Source organism: Lynx canadensis, chromosome D1, assembly GCF_007474595.2.
Source record: "Lynx canadensis isolate LIC74 chromosome D1, mLynCan4.pri.v2, whole genome shotgun sequence".
Taxonomy (NCBI): domain Eukaryota; kingdom Metazoa; phylum Chordata; class Mammalia; order Carnivora; family Felidae; genus Lynx; species Lynx canadensis.
Window position 1 is genome coordinate 66984718 of NC_044312.2, and position 13142 is coordinate 66997859.

General features: G+C 36.5%; 2 protein-coding genes across 4 annotated transcripts in view; one reads left to right on the forward strand and one right to left on the reverse strand.

The window, feature by feature from the left end:
- The window catches only part of SBF2 (SET binding factor 2), a 500238-nt gene that overhangs the window by 455202 nt on the left and 31894 nt on the right, over window positions 1-13142 (reverse strand). The gene's annotated exons all lie outside the window — the stretch shown is intronic.
- Window positions 3267-3758, forward strand: LOC115524523 (10 kDa heat shock protein, mitochondrial-like). Its single transcript, XM_030330870.2, is given in 2 exon segments — window positions 3267-3509; window positions 3512-3758. Coding segments are annotated over 2 exon segments (306 nt in total). The 5' UTR covers window positions 3267-3334; the 3' UTR covers window positions 3643-3758.

Sequence of the window (13142 nt, forward strand, 5' to 3'; positions counted from 1 at the left end):
CTGCACATTTTAAAGATGTGCAGTTTATTTTACATCAATTGTATCTCAATAAACCTGAAAAAAAAAATGCTAAATGTGTTCAAGGAAATAAAAGGCATAAGTGACAAAATCATCAAAGAACCAAATAAATAATCTAATATTGGAGCATACAATTAACCAAAATTAAGAATTCCATGGGTGGGATTAACAGCAGCTCAGAATATAGATCAAAAGAAAATATGCAGAATAAAACACAAAGAGACAAAAGGATAAAATATAACAAAAACAAAAGGAAGGGTGCAAGAGACAGAGGAGGGTATAGTGGGAAAATCAAAAATTCCAAAAGGAGGAAGAAAATGGGACAGAAGAACATGCAAAGTGATAATGGCTTAAAAATCTTAAAAAATGATTTTAATCATCATGATAGAGATACAAGAAGCCCAATGAAATTCAAGCAAGTAAGTACAAAGAAAATCATACTACGTTCAAAGACAAAGACAAAGGGAAAAAAATGCTTAAAGCAACTAGAGGAAGGAAACAGATTACCTTCATGGAAAAAAAATTAGACTGCCTGCTACCTTCAATAAAAATAATAGAAACCGAAACACAACAGAAACACATCCTCAAACTGCTGAATGATAATAACTAATAGAATTCTATTCCCTGAAAAAATATCTTTCAAGCATAATGTGAAATAAACACTTTCAAACAAGAACAGAGCATTTTTAGAATTCCCACAAAGAGGGGCGCCTGGGTGGCTCAGTTGGTTAAGCATCCAACTTCAGTTCAGGTCATGATCTCACACTCCGTGAGTTCGAGCCCCGTGTCGGGCTCTGTGCGGACCGCTCGGAGCCTGGAGCCTGCTTCAGATTCTGTGTCTCCCTCTCTCTCTGCCCCTCCCCTGCTCATGCTCTGTCTCTGTCTCAAAAATAAATAAAAACATAAAAAAAAAATTCCCACAAAGAAAACTCAGTATAATTATTTTGAGACTCTTTTATGTGATTGTGTATAACAATAGTTTGTTCCTTTTGGGGGCAGCTAAGAGGCTCAGTTGCTTAAGCATCCAACTTCAGCTCAGGTCATGATCTCATGGTTCTTGGGTTTGAGCCCTGCTTCGGGCTCTCTACTGTCAGCACAGAGCCCACTTCAGATCCTCAGTCTCCCTCTCTCTCTTCCCCTCCCCTACTCGTGCATGCATGCATTCTCTCTCTCTCTCTCTCTCTCTCTCTCTCAATAATAAACATTAAAAACAAATAGAAGTTAAAAAATAAAATAAAATAAAATAAGATAAAATAAAATAAAATAAAATAAAATAAAATAAAATAAAATAAAATAAAATGTTTGTGGGGCACTTGGGTGGCTCAGTTGGTTAAGTGTCTGACTTTTAATTTCGGCTCATCACTAGGTCATGATCTCATGTTTCATGAAATCAAGCCCCACATTGGGCTCTGTGCTGACAGTGCAGAGCCTGTTTGGGATTCTCTCTCTCTCTCTCTCTCTCTCTCTGCTCCTCCCCCACTCGTTCTCTCCCCCCACCCCCCGAAAATAAAGTTTAAAAAAAATTTTAATAAAAATAATAAAAAGTTTGTTCCTTTTTATTGCTGAGTAGTATTCGACTGTATATATGGATATACCTCAATTTGTTTATACATTCATCTGATTAAAGACATTTGGCTTGCTCCTACTTTTGCACTATTACAAATAAAGTTTGCTTCAAGCAGAAGAAAATTTATGCCAGATGAAGTCTTTAGAGAAGCAGGAAGGGGGAAAAAAAAAAGGAGTAACAGAAAGAATAAATTGTAAGTAAACCTAAATGAATACTGACTGTTCTATATGGCTTAAATCTTTTTTTAATCTTTTAAAATTTTATTTTATTTTGGAGTGGGGAGGGAAGGGGGTAGAGGGAGAGAGAGAAAGAATCTAAAGCATTCCCCAAGCTCAGAGGAGAGCCTGATGCAGGGCTCAGTCCCACAACCCTGGGACTGTGACCTGAGCCAAAATCAAGAGTCAGATACTCAACCGACTGAGCCACCCAGGCACCCCTACAGGATTTAAATTTTAAACAAAACTAAACTATAGTAGCAGCATACAAGTCAGGAGGGATAAATGGTGTTAAAGTATTCCAAGGTCTTTGCACTAGCAGGAAGAAGATAAAAGTATATTACTAACATTTTATAACTTGGAGAACATTCAGTAGTAATCATAAAGAAATGTGAGACATTTCATTCTTAAATTCAATAAACACTTATTGAATGCCTTTTATCTGCCAGGCACAAAACTATGTGCACTATGTATGTATAGTGGTAAACAGAATAAACTACAAATAACTCAAAGTCTATCAATAGTAGAATGGATAAATGCATTGTGGTTTGTTCATAAACTGGAATACTACACAACAATAAAAAACCACAACTGCATACAACATAGATGAACCTCAAAATATAATGTTGAGTGACAGAAGAAACAAAAGAATATTTACCATATTCATATTTACTATATTCATATACATACGAAGTACAAACACAGGCTAGAGTAATCTATGGAATTAGAAATCAGAACAGTGTATCTCTGGAGAGGAGGAAGGGTTAATGATTGGAAAAGAGCATAATTAGGGCTTCTAGGGTACTAATAATGGTCTATTTCTTAAATTGAGTGGTGTTTATATGAGTATATTCATTTTGAAGATTATTTACTGAGCTGTGCAGTTTGCATACTCTCGTGCATACATGCTGTAATTTTTTAATTTTTTTTTTTAACGTTTATTTATTTTTGAGACAGAGAGAGACAGAGCATGAACGGGGGAGGAGCAGAGAGAGAGGGAGACACAGAATCGGAAGCAGGCTCCAGGCTCTGGGCCATCAGCCCAGAGCCCGACGCGGGGCTCGAACTCACGGACCGTGAGATCATGACCTGAGCTGAAGTCGGATGCTCAACCGACTGAGCCACCCAGGCACCCCAATACATGGTGTAATTTAATAAAAGCTTTTTAAAAGATGGTGCAGTCTCCATTTACCAACATGGAAAACTTTAGAACATATTCTGAGGAAATTAACTTCTGAGAAAAAGAAGAAACTACTGAATAGCAGTTTCATCCCTTTTTTTATAAAAAATATGCTGCATATATATACATTATGCTCAAAAGAATTCTGGGAGGGTGCACAAGAAAATATCAGTAATAGTTATACCTGAGTGGCATAAATATGGGTGGTGTGTTTCTTCCCATACAGGTCTGTCTTTTAAATTTACAATAAACATGGAGCTTTTCCCACGTTCACGTGGCCCGGGGGTCAGACTGCGGGTCTCACTGCAGCCGCGGCAACTCCAGAGCAGAGTAGGAACTGCAGCGGCCAGAGTCATGGCAGGACAAGCGTTTAGGAAGTTTCTTCCCCTCTTTGACAGAGTTTTGGTTGAAAGGAGTGCAGCTGAAACTGTAACCAAAGGAGGCATTATGCTTCCAGAAAAATCTCAAGGAAAAGTTTTGCAAGCAACAGTAGTAGCTGTTGGATCAGGCTCTAAAGGAAAGGGTGGAGAGATCAACCAGTCAGTGTGAAAGTTGGAGATAAAGTTCTTCTCCCAGAATACGGAGGCACCAAAGTAGTTCTAGATGACAAGGATTATTTCTTATTTAGAGATGGTGACATTCTTGGAAGGTATGTAGACTGAAATAAATCATTATTGAAATGGCATGAAGTGAAGCTGCCCATTCCAGTGAAGTTGTGAAATCTTTCATCATGTAAATAATTCTCATGTCTCTCTTTTATAATAAACTAATGGTATCCCCCAAAATTTTTTTTAATAAATTTACAATAAACATGGAAATCTTACATAATAAATATATTTGATAAGTAGCTATAAAAGAACAACAGTCCTTCTATCCTCTTTATTATAAAAATAATTCTCCTTCAGGGTGCCAGGGTGGCTCAGTCAGTTAAGCGTCTCACTCTTGATTTCAGCTCAGGTCATGATCTTGTGGTTTGTGAGTTCAAGCCCTGCATTGGGCTTTGTGCTGACAGTACAGAGTCTGCTTGGGATTCTCTCTCTCTCCTTCTCTCTCTACCCCTTTCTGCTCTCACTCCCACTCTCAAAATAAATAAATTTTAAAAATTACAAAAAAATAAAATAAAAATAATTCTCCTTCAAACCAATGATTGCCAGAGGAAAAGCAGGTGGGGTTATGGGCAAAATGAGTGAAGAGGAGGAAGAGGTAGAGGCTTCCAGTAATGGAATTAACAGGTCATGAAAATAAAAGGTACGGTTTAGGGAATATACTCACTTGTACTGTAATAGCATTGTATGGTGACAGATGGTAGCTACACTTGTGGTGGGCACAGCATAACTATAAACTTGTTGAATCACTACATTGTACATCTGAAACTAATGTAACATTGTATGTCAACTATATTCAAATAAAAATAAAAATAGAAAATAATTCTCCTTTAAATAAAAGATCAAAGCCAAATGGGAACAGAAATGCTCTGCTTTCGCTGACAATTTACTAACATAACACTACAGTCCAAACAGCAGGACTATTCTTTCTGTCTTTGTTGTTATTGCTATTAAAATAATTTTAAAAGCTTTTTATGGACTTAAGCATTTGTCACAAGCTTCATTCCAAGCTTTGGCCTTCTCCACACTATTTTTACACTCTGGTGTCTCTCTTTTATAGTCATCTCTATTCATATGGCTGCCCTTCCCTTTCCTATGTCCTTTCAATATCTTCATTCATCAGCCCTCGCATCTTGGGGCACCTGACTGGCTCATTTGGTAGCCTGCAACTCTTGATCTCAGGGTCGTGACTTTGGGCCCCACATTGGACATGGAGCCTACTTACAAAAAGAAAAAGGAAAAAAAAAGATGCACTCTCATCTTATTTTACCTTCTTTTCTTCTCACAGGCAATACCCCATGATTTTTTAAGAATGTTTTTTTCTTCAAAGAGCCAGAAACTAGAAGATTAAAATTTCACCAATTCTGCCATCTCCAAACATCACATTCAGATGTCTCCTAGCTCTCCTGATCACTAAAAGATATAACTTTTATAGCTAACTATAAAACACTGCAAACCCTTACAATGCAGTTACCCAATATTCAACACTTTATGTGCTTCATTTTGGGGTTTTCCTAACAGTGCTTTGACCAAACCTTTAAACAGTAAAATAAAATGCACAAATATTTACCATAAAAATTTATTATTATTTAATTTTACATGTATTACATAAAATTTATAAAATGAGAAAAAAATGCACATGTCATTCTACCACTCTAATAAAACTTATTTTGGTGTACTTCCTCATTTCATCTATTTTCATTTGTTTTTTGTTTCAGAACTGTAATTGCTTTGCATGCATGATTTTGGTATTTGGCTTTTTACCCCCAACTATACCATAATCATCGCTCCATGTTTCTATATGGCCCTACTATACATCATTTTTCATTATAATTGTTCCACTGTTGCTAAACATTATGGTGGTCTCCACTACTTAGCTACTATAAATAATGCTACAACAAACATCATTAGATACTAAGTTTTGCATATTTTGTACCATATTCTTAGGTTAGATTCAAAGTCTTCCTTAAGGTATCATGAAAAGGTAGTACTTGAATTAAAGGATAGAAGATTTTTGAATAGAGAGGAGAAAGACAGAACAAACAAGGCCCTGAATCTGACCTCTGTGGGAAATACAGAATGGTTCAGTTTGGCTGATGTATTATATATCATCTATAAAGGAAAACAATAACAATAAAAATTGGAAATGTGTTCAAGAGAGATAATGAAAGAATTTTATTAGACAACAGAGTGGGGGATGCCTGGCTGGCTCAGTCAATAAAGCATGCTACTCTTGATCTTAAGGTTGTGAGTTTGAGCCCCATGTTGAATATAGAGATTAAAATCTTAAAAAAAAAAAAAGTTGACAATGGAGAGTAACTAAAGTGTTTTTCTTTTTAAAATAATATACAGGTTAATGCAACTGGTATGTATTTCACAAAATTAATAAAAATCTTAAGCGATTCTGAATGTGTAAGTAGTACTTCCAAATTTTTTATCTGAAGACCTCTCTTTTGTTTTTGTTTTTGTTTTAGAGAGAGAGAGAGAGCGAGAGAAAGAGAGAGAGCGGAGGAGAGGGACAAAGGGAGAAAGAGAGAATTCCAAGCAGGCTCCAAGCCCAGTGTGGAGCCAACATGGGGCTCAATCCCAAGACACTGGGATCATGACCTACGGGGAAATTGAGTCAGATGCTAAACCAACTGAATCAGCCAGGTGTCCCTGGAGATCTATCTTAAATCATAAAATTATAGGGCTGCCTGGGTGGCTCAGTTGGCTAAGCATCTGATTTTGGCTCAGGACATGATCTCACAGTTTGTGGGTTGGAGCACTGTGTCAGGCTTTGTGCTGACAGCTCGGAGCCTGGAGCCTGCTTTGGATTCTGGGTCTCCCTCACTCTCTCTGCCCTTCCCCTGCTTGTGCTCTGTCTCTCTCTCTCTCAAAAAATAAATAAACATTAAAAAAATTTTAATCATAAAATTATAAACCATTCTCTGTATCAGAACTTTCGTTACCCTTCAATCTTTTTCAGAATCCCCTTCTAAAAAGTGAGTTAATTCAAGAGAATGAGAAGACAAGCCACAGACTGGGAAATAAATATCCATAAGCAATATATCTGATAAATGACTGTTACCCAAAATATGCAAAGGGGTGCCTGGATGGCTGAGTTGGCTAAGTGTCCAATTCTTGGTTTCAGCTCAGGTCATGATCTCACATGGAAGATGGAGCCCCAGCATCAGGCTCTGGAATCGAGCTCAGTTCATGGAATCGAGCCCCAGCATCAGGCTCTGAGCTGACAGCATGGAGCCTGCTTGGGATCCTCTCTCTCCCCCTCTTCCTGCCCCTCCCCTGCTTGTGCTCTCCCCCTCCAAAATAAATAATTAAACTTAAATATATATATATATACACACACACACACACACACACATATATGTGTGTGTGTATATATACATATATATAGATATAGATATAGATAGATACACAAAGAACTCTTAAAATTCAACAATAAGAAAATGGACAACCCAATAATTTTTAAATGGGCAAAAGACTTGAAGAGATACCTCACCAAAGATGATATGCAGATGCAGCAATAAGCATATAAAAAATGTTCAACACCATATTTCATTAGAAAAGTGCAAATTAAAGCAATAAGATACTACTATACATCTATTAGAATGGCCAAAATCCAAAACACTGACAACATCAAATGTAGCTAAGAATATGAAACAAGAACTCTCACTCATTGATGGAGGGAATGCAAAATGGTACAGCCACTTTGGAAGACACTTCGGTAGTTTCTCACAAAACTAAACACAATCTTCCTATACAATCCAGCAATTGTTCTCCATGGTATTTACTCAAAGGAGTTGAAAACGTATGTCCACACAAAAACCTGCACATGGATGTTTAGAGTGGCTTGATTCATAATTGCCAAAATTTGGAAGCAACCAAGATGTCCTTGTAGGTGACTTGATTAATAAACTGTGGAACATGCAGACAATGAAATATTATTCATAGCTAAAAAGAAATGAGCTATCAAGCCATGGAGAGACATACAGGGACCCTAAATACATATTACTAAGTGAAAGACACCGATTTGAAAAAGGCCACATATGGCATGATATCAACTATACGACATTCTGGAAAAGGCAGAACTATGGAGACCGTAAAAAGATCATTGTTTGCCGGAGGTTAGGAAAAAGGGAGAGATGAATACATAGAACACAGAGGATTTTTAGGACAGTGAAACTATTCTATATTTTGTATGGACTTTGAGTGATTATGATGTGTGAATTTAGGTTCATCAACTGTAACAAATGTCCTGCTCTGGTGCAAGATGTTGATAGTGGGGGAGGCTATGCATGTGGGAGTAGAGGGTGTATGGGAACTCTGTACTTTCCCTTTAATTTTGCTATGAACCTAAAATGTCTCTAAAAAATAAAGTTTCTTTTAAAGTAGTTGATATCTCAAAGCACCTATGAGTCCTATATACAATAAAGCAGTGGTTCATTAATGCTTTATTAAATCCTAGCATGATCACAGAATTAGAAACATCAAAATAAGCATGACAGAAGCCTGTCCAAGTTAAGCATCAGGTCTTGATTGGGATTTACATTACAAGAGTGTATTCATTTGTTAAAGCTCAAATTGTATGCTGATGATCTATGCATTTTATGCTATATAAATTTCACTTCAATTTTTTTAAAATTACAAAATAAAAGATAAAATCTAATTTTAAAAATAAAAAGCATCAGGGGCACTTTGGTGGCTCAGACAGTTAAGCATCCAACTTTTGATTTGGGCTCATGTCATGATCTCACAGTAGTGAGATAGAGCACCGCATCGGGCTCCATGCTAACAGTACAGAACCTGTTTGGAATCCTCTCTTTCACTCTTTCTCCACCCACCCACCCCCAAATAAAATAAAATAAAATAAAATAAAATAAAATAAAATAAAATAAAGTAAAATAAAAGCATCAGAGAAACAGGTCTTTAGAACAGCAGCCATGTGTGTAAAAAAGGAGGAGGTAAGTGGAGAATTTAAATATATAATTACTTCTATATGTACAGAATATCTAAGGAGGGATATGCAAAAAATGGTTGTCCAAAGGGAAACTGTGTAGCTAGGAGGCAAGAACAGGTCAGTTTTTGGTATCTTTTTAATTCATGACACTTTGTTTTCAATTCAAAACAATTTAAAAATGTACATATATAGTCATGACCCGTTTTAAAATAAAAATAAACCCAAAACTTCTTGTTGATATTGAGCTATCTCAGTTTCGGTGAGTAAAGTCTGAATTGATGATTATAACCTTGACACTCAAAAGTGTGGTCCCTCAAACCAGCAGTATTTGCATTACCTGGAACTTGTTAAAACCGCTGTCTTTAGGGTGGTTGTAACAATAGGATAGAGACAGAGACAGAGACAGAGATAGAGATAGATATGTCAAAAGTTGTTAACATATATACCTAAAATGTGTGAATTTTATCACATGTAACTCAAACCTTAAAAAGGATATTTTTTTAAGAAAGAAATGCAGTATCTCAGGCCTCAACTCAGACTTACTGAATCACAATCTACATTTGTAACAAATCTCCAGTAGATTCATATGCACATTAAAATTGAGATGCACACTGTTTTGGAGTATTTGTAAACATTAACATAGTTTGACATTGTAGATAACAGTCATTTAAGACTTTTTTTTAATGTCTGTCAAACTGACTATAAACTCCATAAGAGCAGGGACCACATTCATTTTATGCATTACTGGCACATAATAGGTATTCAATAAATATTTGCCAAATGAAAAAAAAAAGTCTCACATTTATGATGATTGCTACATTTTCTCTTACTATTTTTACCAGAACCCCCTTCTCTTCTGGTTTAATATCTGTCTTAGCCAACAAGTAGAGCTGAGAGCTTACAGAGGAAAGATTCACAGCATATCATTTTTTATGACTATAATGGAAAAGGAAGAAAAACAGAATAAGCCCTAGCCAATAAAGCAGACACACGTACATATTTTTCAGTTGTATTCTTTTTGTCAGAAAAGTTATCTTAATCTGAAAACACTTTTTTAAGAGTTGACATCTCATTGTCAAAACACAAACAAAATCTTGCAAAATAACATCCAGGAAATTCTGAAAATTTAAAATGATTTTGCAGAAACCTGACTGGGTATCAGTCAATAAGCAAATAAAATTACTAGAAGTTTTTTTCTGGTGTTTCAGAAGTTTTAAAATAAAGGAGAGGTGCTAGCAAAGAAACAATAATTAGCAATGCAACCACAAAGAAAAAGGAAAAAACAAGAGAGGATAAAATGCAAGCTGAAAAGTTAAAAAGCAGGGGGCACCTGGCTGGCTTATCTGTAGAGCATGCAACTCTCAATCTCAGGGGCCTGAGTTCAAGCATCTTGGGGATGGAGCCTACTAAAAAATAAATAAAAGTTAAAAAGCAGCCAGATAAATTTAGCTGAATTAGCTCACCTCAGAACATTAAATCTTATGCCATCACAAGGGATGACAAGAAGCTACCTGATTTATACTTCAAAACCCCCAACAAGCTCTGTAGTTGGCAGTACCAAATACTTCTAGAAGTGAAATGTGAGTAGAACTATTTAAAAGCATAGTTAAGAAACTGGTAAATCCCCAAATAGTCTCTATGTACATGGGTGACTGTCCTTGTTCCATCCCAGCAGAAGAGTGGAGATTTACCACCAGGAAAAGATTTAAAAGACAGAAACTCACCTATGGGAATATTTTTTTTTATTTTTTATTTTTATTATATGAAATTTATTGTCAAATTAGTTTCCATAACCTATGGGAATATTTAGCCTTTGAGCTGAAAAGAGAGGGAATTATGTAAAAGTTTACATAGTGAATTCTGCAATCTCAAATATTCCCCTACCTGGCTCACCAAATTCTGGCAACCAAATCTATACTTCCCAGGCAGGAAATGGAAAGATCCTACTCTGGAAAATCTGACAAATAAAAGGTTTAAAAAAAAACAAAACAAAACACAGGGCGCCTGGGTAGCTCAGTCAGTTGAGCATTCAACTTCGGCTCAGGTCATGATCTCGCTCGCAATTTGTGAGTTCGAGCCCCGCATCAGGCTCTGTGCTGACAGCTCGGAGCCTGGAGCCTGCTTTGGATTCTGTGTCTCCTTCTCCCTCTGCCCCTCCCCAACTTGTGCTCTGTCTCTCTCTATCAAAAATAAATAAAATATTTTTTAAAAATTAAAAAAAAAAACTGGGGAGGTTATCAAACCCAATCCCAGCACGATCACCCAATAGTGAAGCCAATAGTCCAAAACCTCACAATGAGTACAAGATTAGGAGAAAGCTAAGGAAAGCCTCTAACATGGAAGATCAAAACAAGGGGAGGGGGAGGGAGGGCACAGAGGCTTAGAAGAAAAAGACATATTCAAGAAAACAAAAACATTTTTTCAAATCAGTACTATCTTGGGGTGCCTGGGTGGCTCAGTCAGTTAAGAATCTGACTCTTGATTTCAGTTCAGATCATGCTATCACGGATCATGGCATGGAGCCCCCACATCAGGCTCTGCACTGATAGAGTCTCTGTCTCCCTCTCTCTCTGCCCCTACCCTGCTCATGCTCTCTCTCTCTCTCTCAAAAATAAATAAACATTTAAATAAATAAGTAAGTAAGTAAATAAATAAATAAATAAATAAAGTCAGTAATACATTTAGAGACATAAGAGAAGATATTGCAACCATTAAAAAAAAACAAGAAGAAAATGTTATGAAAAGGAGTATTCAGCAACAAAAAAAGCTGTTGAAATATTTTTAATGACAGTATAAATGAAAAGGAGATGGAAGAAAAAGGGAAGAAACAGAACAGCAAAAAAGAAAACAAAAACCAAAGAGATGAAAATTGGGGCTCCAAAAAGAGAACAGAAACAGTGGAGAATGGAAGGACTTAAATTCACAAGTTACCAATTTGGAAGAGCTACTGAACATCTATAATAATGAATACAAAAAGACCCACTACAAGACATGAAGTTTTGGGGCATGTGGGTGGCTCAGTCAGTTAAGCGTCCAACCTCAGCTCAGGTCATGATCTCACGGCTTATGAGTTCGAGCCCCATGTTGGACTCTGTGCTAACAGCTCAGAGTCTGGACCCTACTTCGGATTCTGTGTCTCCCTTTCTCTCTACCTGTCTCCCCCACTCGTGCTCTTTCAAAAATAAATGATCATTAAAACAATTTAAAGAAGTGAAGTTTCAAAAAATAAGAATATATATAAGATCCCAAAAGTTCTGTGGGAGGGAAAATTGAACACCACACAAAAGACTGGGATGCTTAACTGACTGAGCCACCCAGGCACCCCTAGAATTTCCCATTTCTTAACACAAATCCAGACTACACCTCTATGTTTAGGAATAGAGGCCTGCCATAAGAGACTGGATTATACACTTCTGCAACAAATGTTTTCTGATTCTATAAATTATACATAGAAGCATAAAGAAGGCAAACTGTCAAAAAATATATACTTCTTTTTACAAAGCTTCTTTTTGTTCCTGGCTATGTTCCCAACTCTATGGAGAAACAGAAAATTATAACAAAGAATCTCTAAATTACAGCATCTACCAATACTTAAATATTAATCTATCAATATTAAGAGTACAATGACTACTTTGGGGGTAGTCTTCAATTGTTTTTGCTAAAGGGCACTTTTTCTCCTAAGAGGTAAGAAAGACTCCTGACCTAATACTACTAACGGTGAATCATAGTATAATTTAGTTTGGCGAACTTTAAGATCAAGATTCTCCAACAAAAATAAGCATTTGGTCTTTTGCCCCACTTATCAGGTTGATTCTGGATAAAAAGCTTAGGAAAGCACTGCATTAAAAGCATACCTGTTTGTCAAATTCTTAGAGAAAATGGTTATAAATATTTGAAATATAATAAAGAGCAAAAACAAACACACTGTAACAAAAGTAGACAAGTTAATGTCGCACTTATGAAGATATATTACCCCCTCATCATTCCTTTTTCACAAATAAAAGAGTAGAATAATGTTGAGTACTATTAGACTTTACTAGTTAAGCTGCACCAATATTTTAATGTTTAATTGATACTATTTCCTCTCATTTTTCATATCTATTGCTATCTCTAACCATTTCTAAATGCTGTCAACAATGCTTTTTGCTAAAAAGCTTCTTTTCTGGGGGGAAAAACAATTTGACTAATTCAAATTGTAGAAAGAAAACTCTGGCCCATGAAATTAAGAGTGTTATCTAAGATCATACATAGTTAGGGGCCCCTGGATGGCTTAGTCAGTTAAGCATCCAATTTCGGCTCAGGTCATGATCTTGTGGTTTGTGAGCTCAAGCCCCACATCAGGCTCTGATGGGCCACATCAGGTGCTGACAGCATGGAGCCTGCTTCAGATCCTCAGTCTCCCTCTCTCTCTGCCCCTCTCCAGCTTGTGTGCTCTCACTCACTCTCTCTCAAAAATAAATAATTAAAAAAAAAAAAAAAGATCATACATAGCTAATAGGTGGCAGAGCCATTAACCCAGGTTTCTTCACTCTAATACTGGGGCAACTATGTCAAAAAAGGGAAGCACAACCTCTATTACCTTCCCTGGTCAGTAATG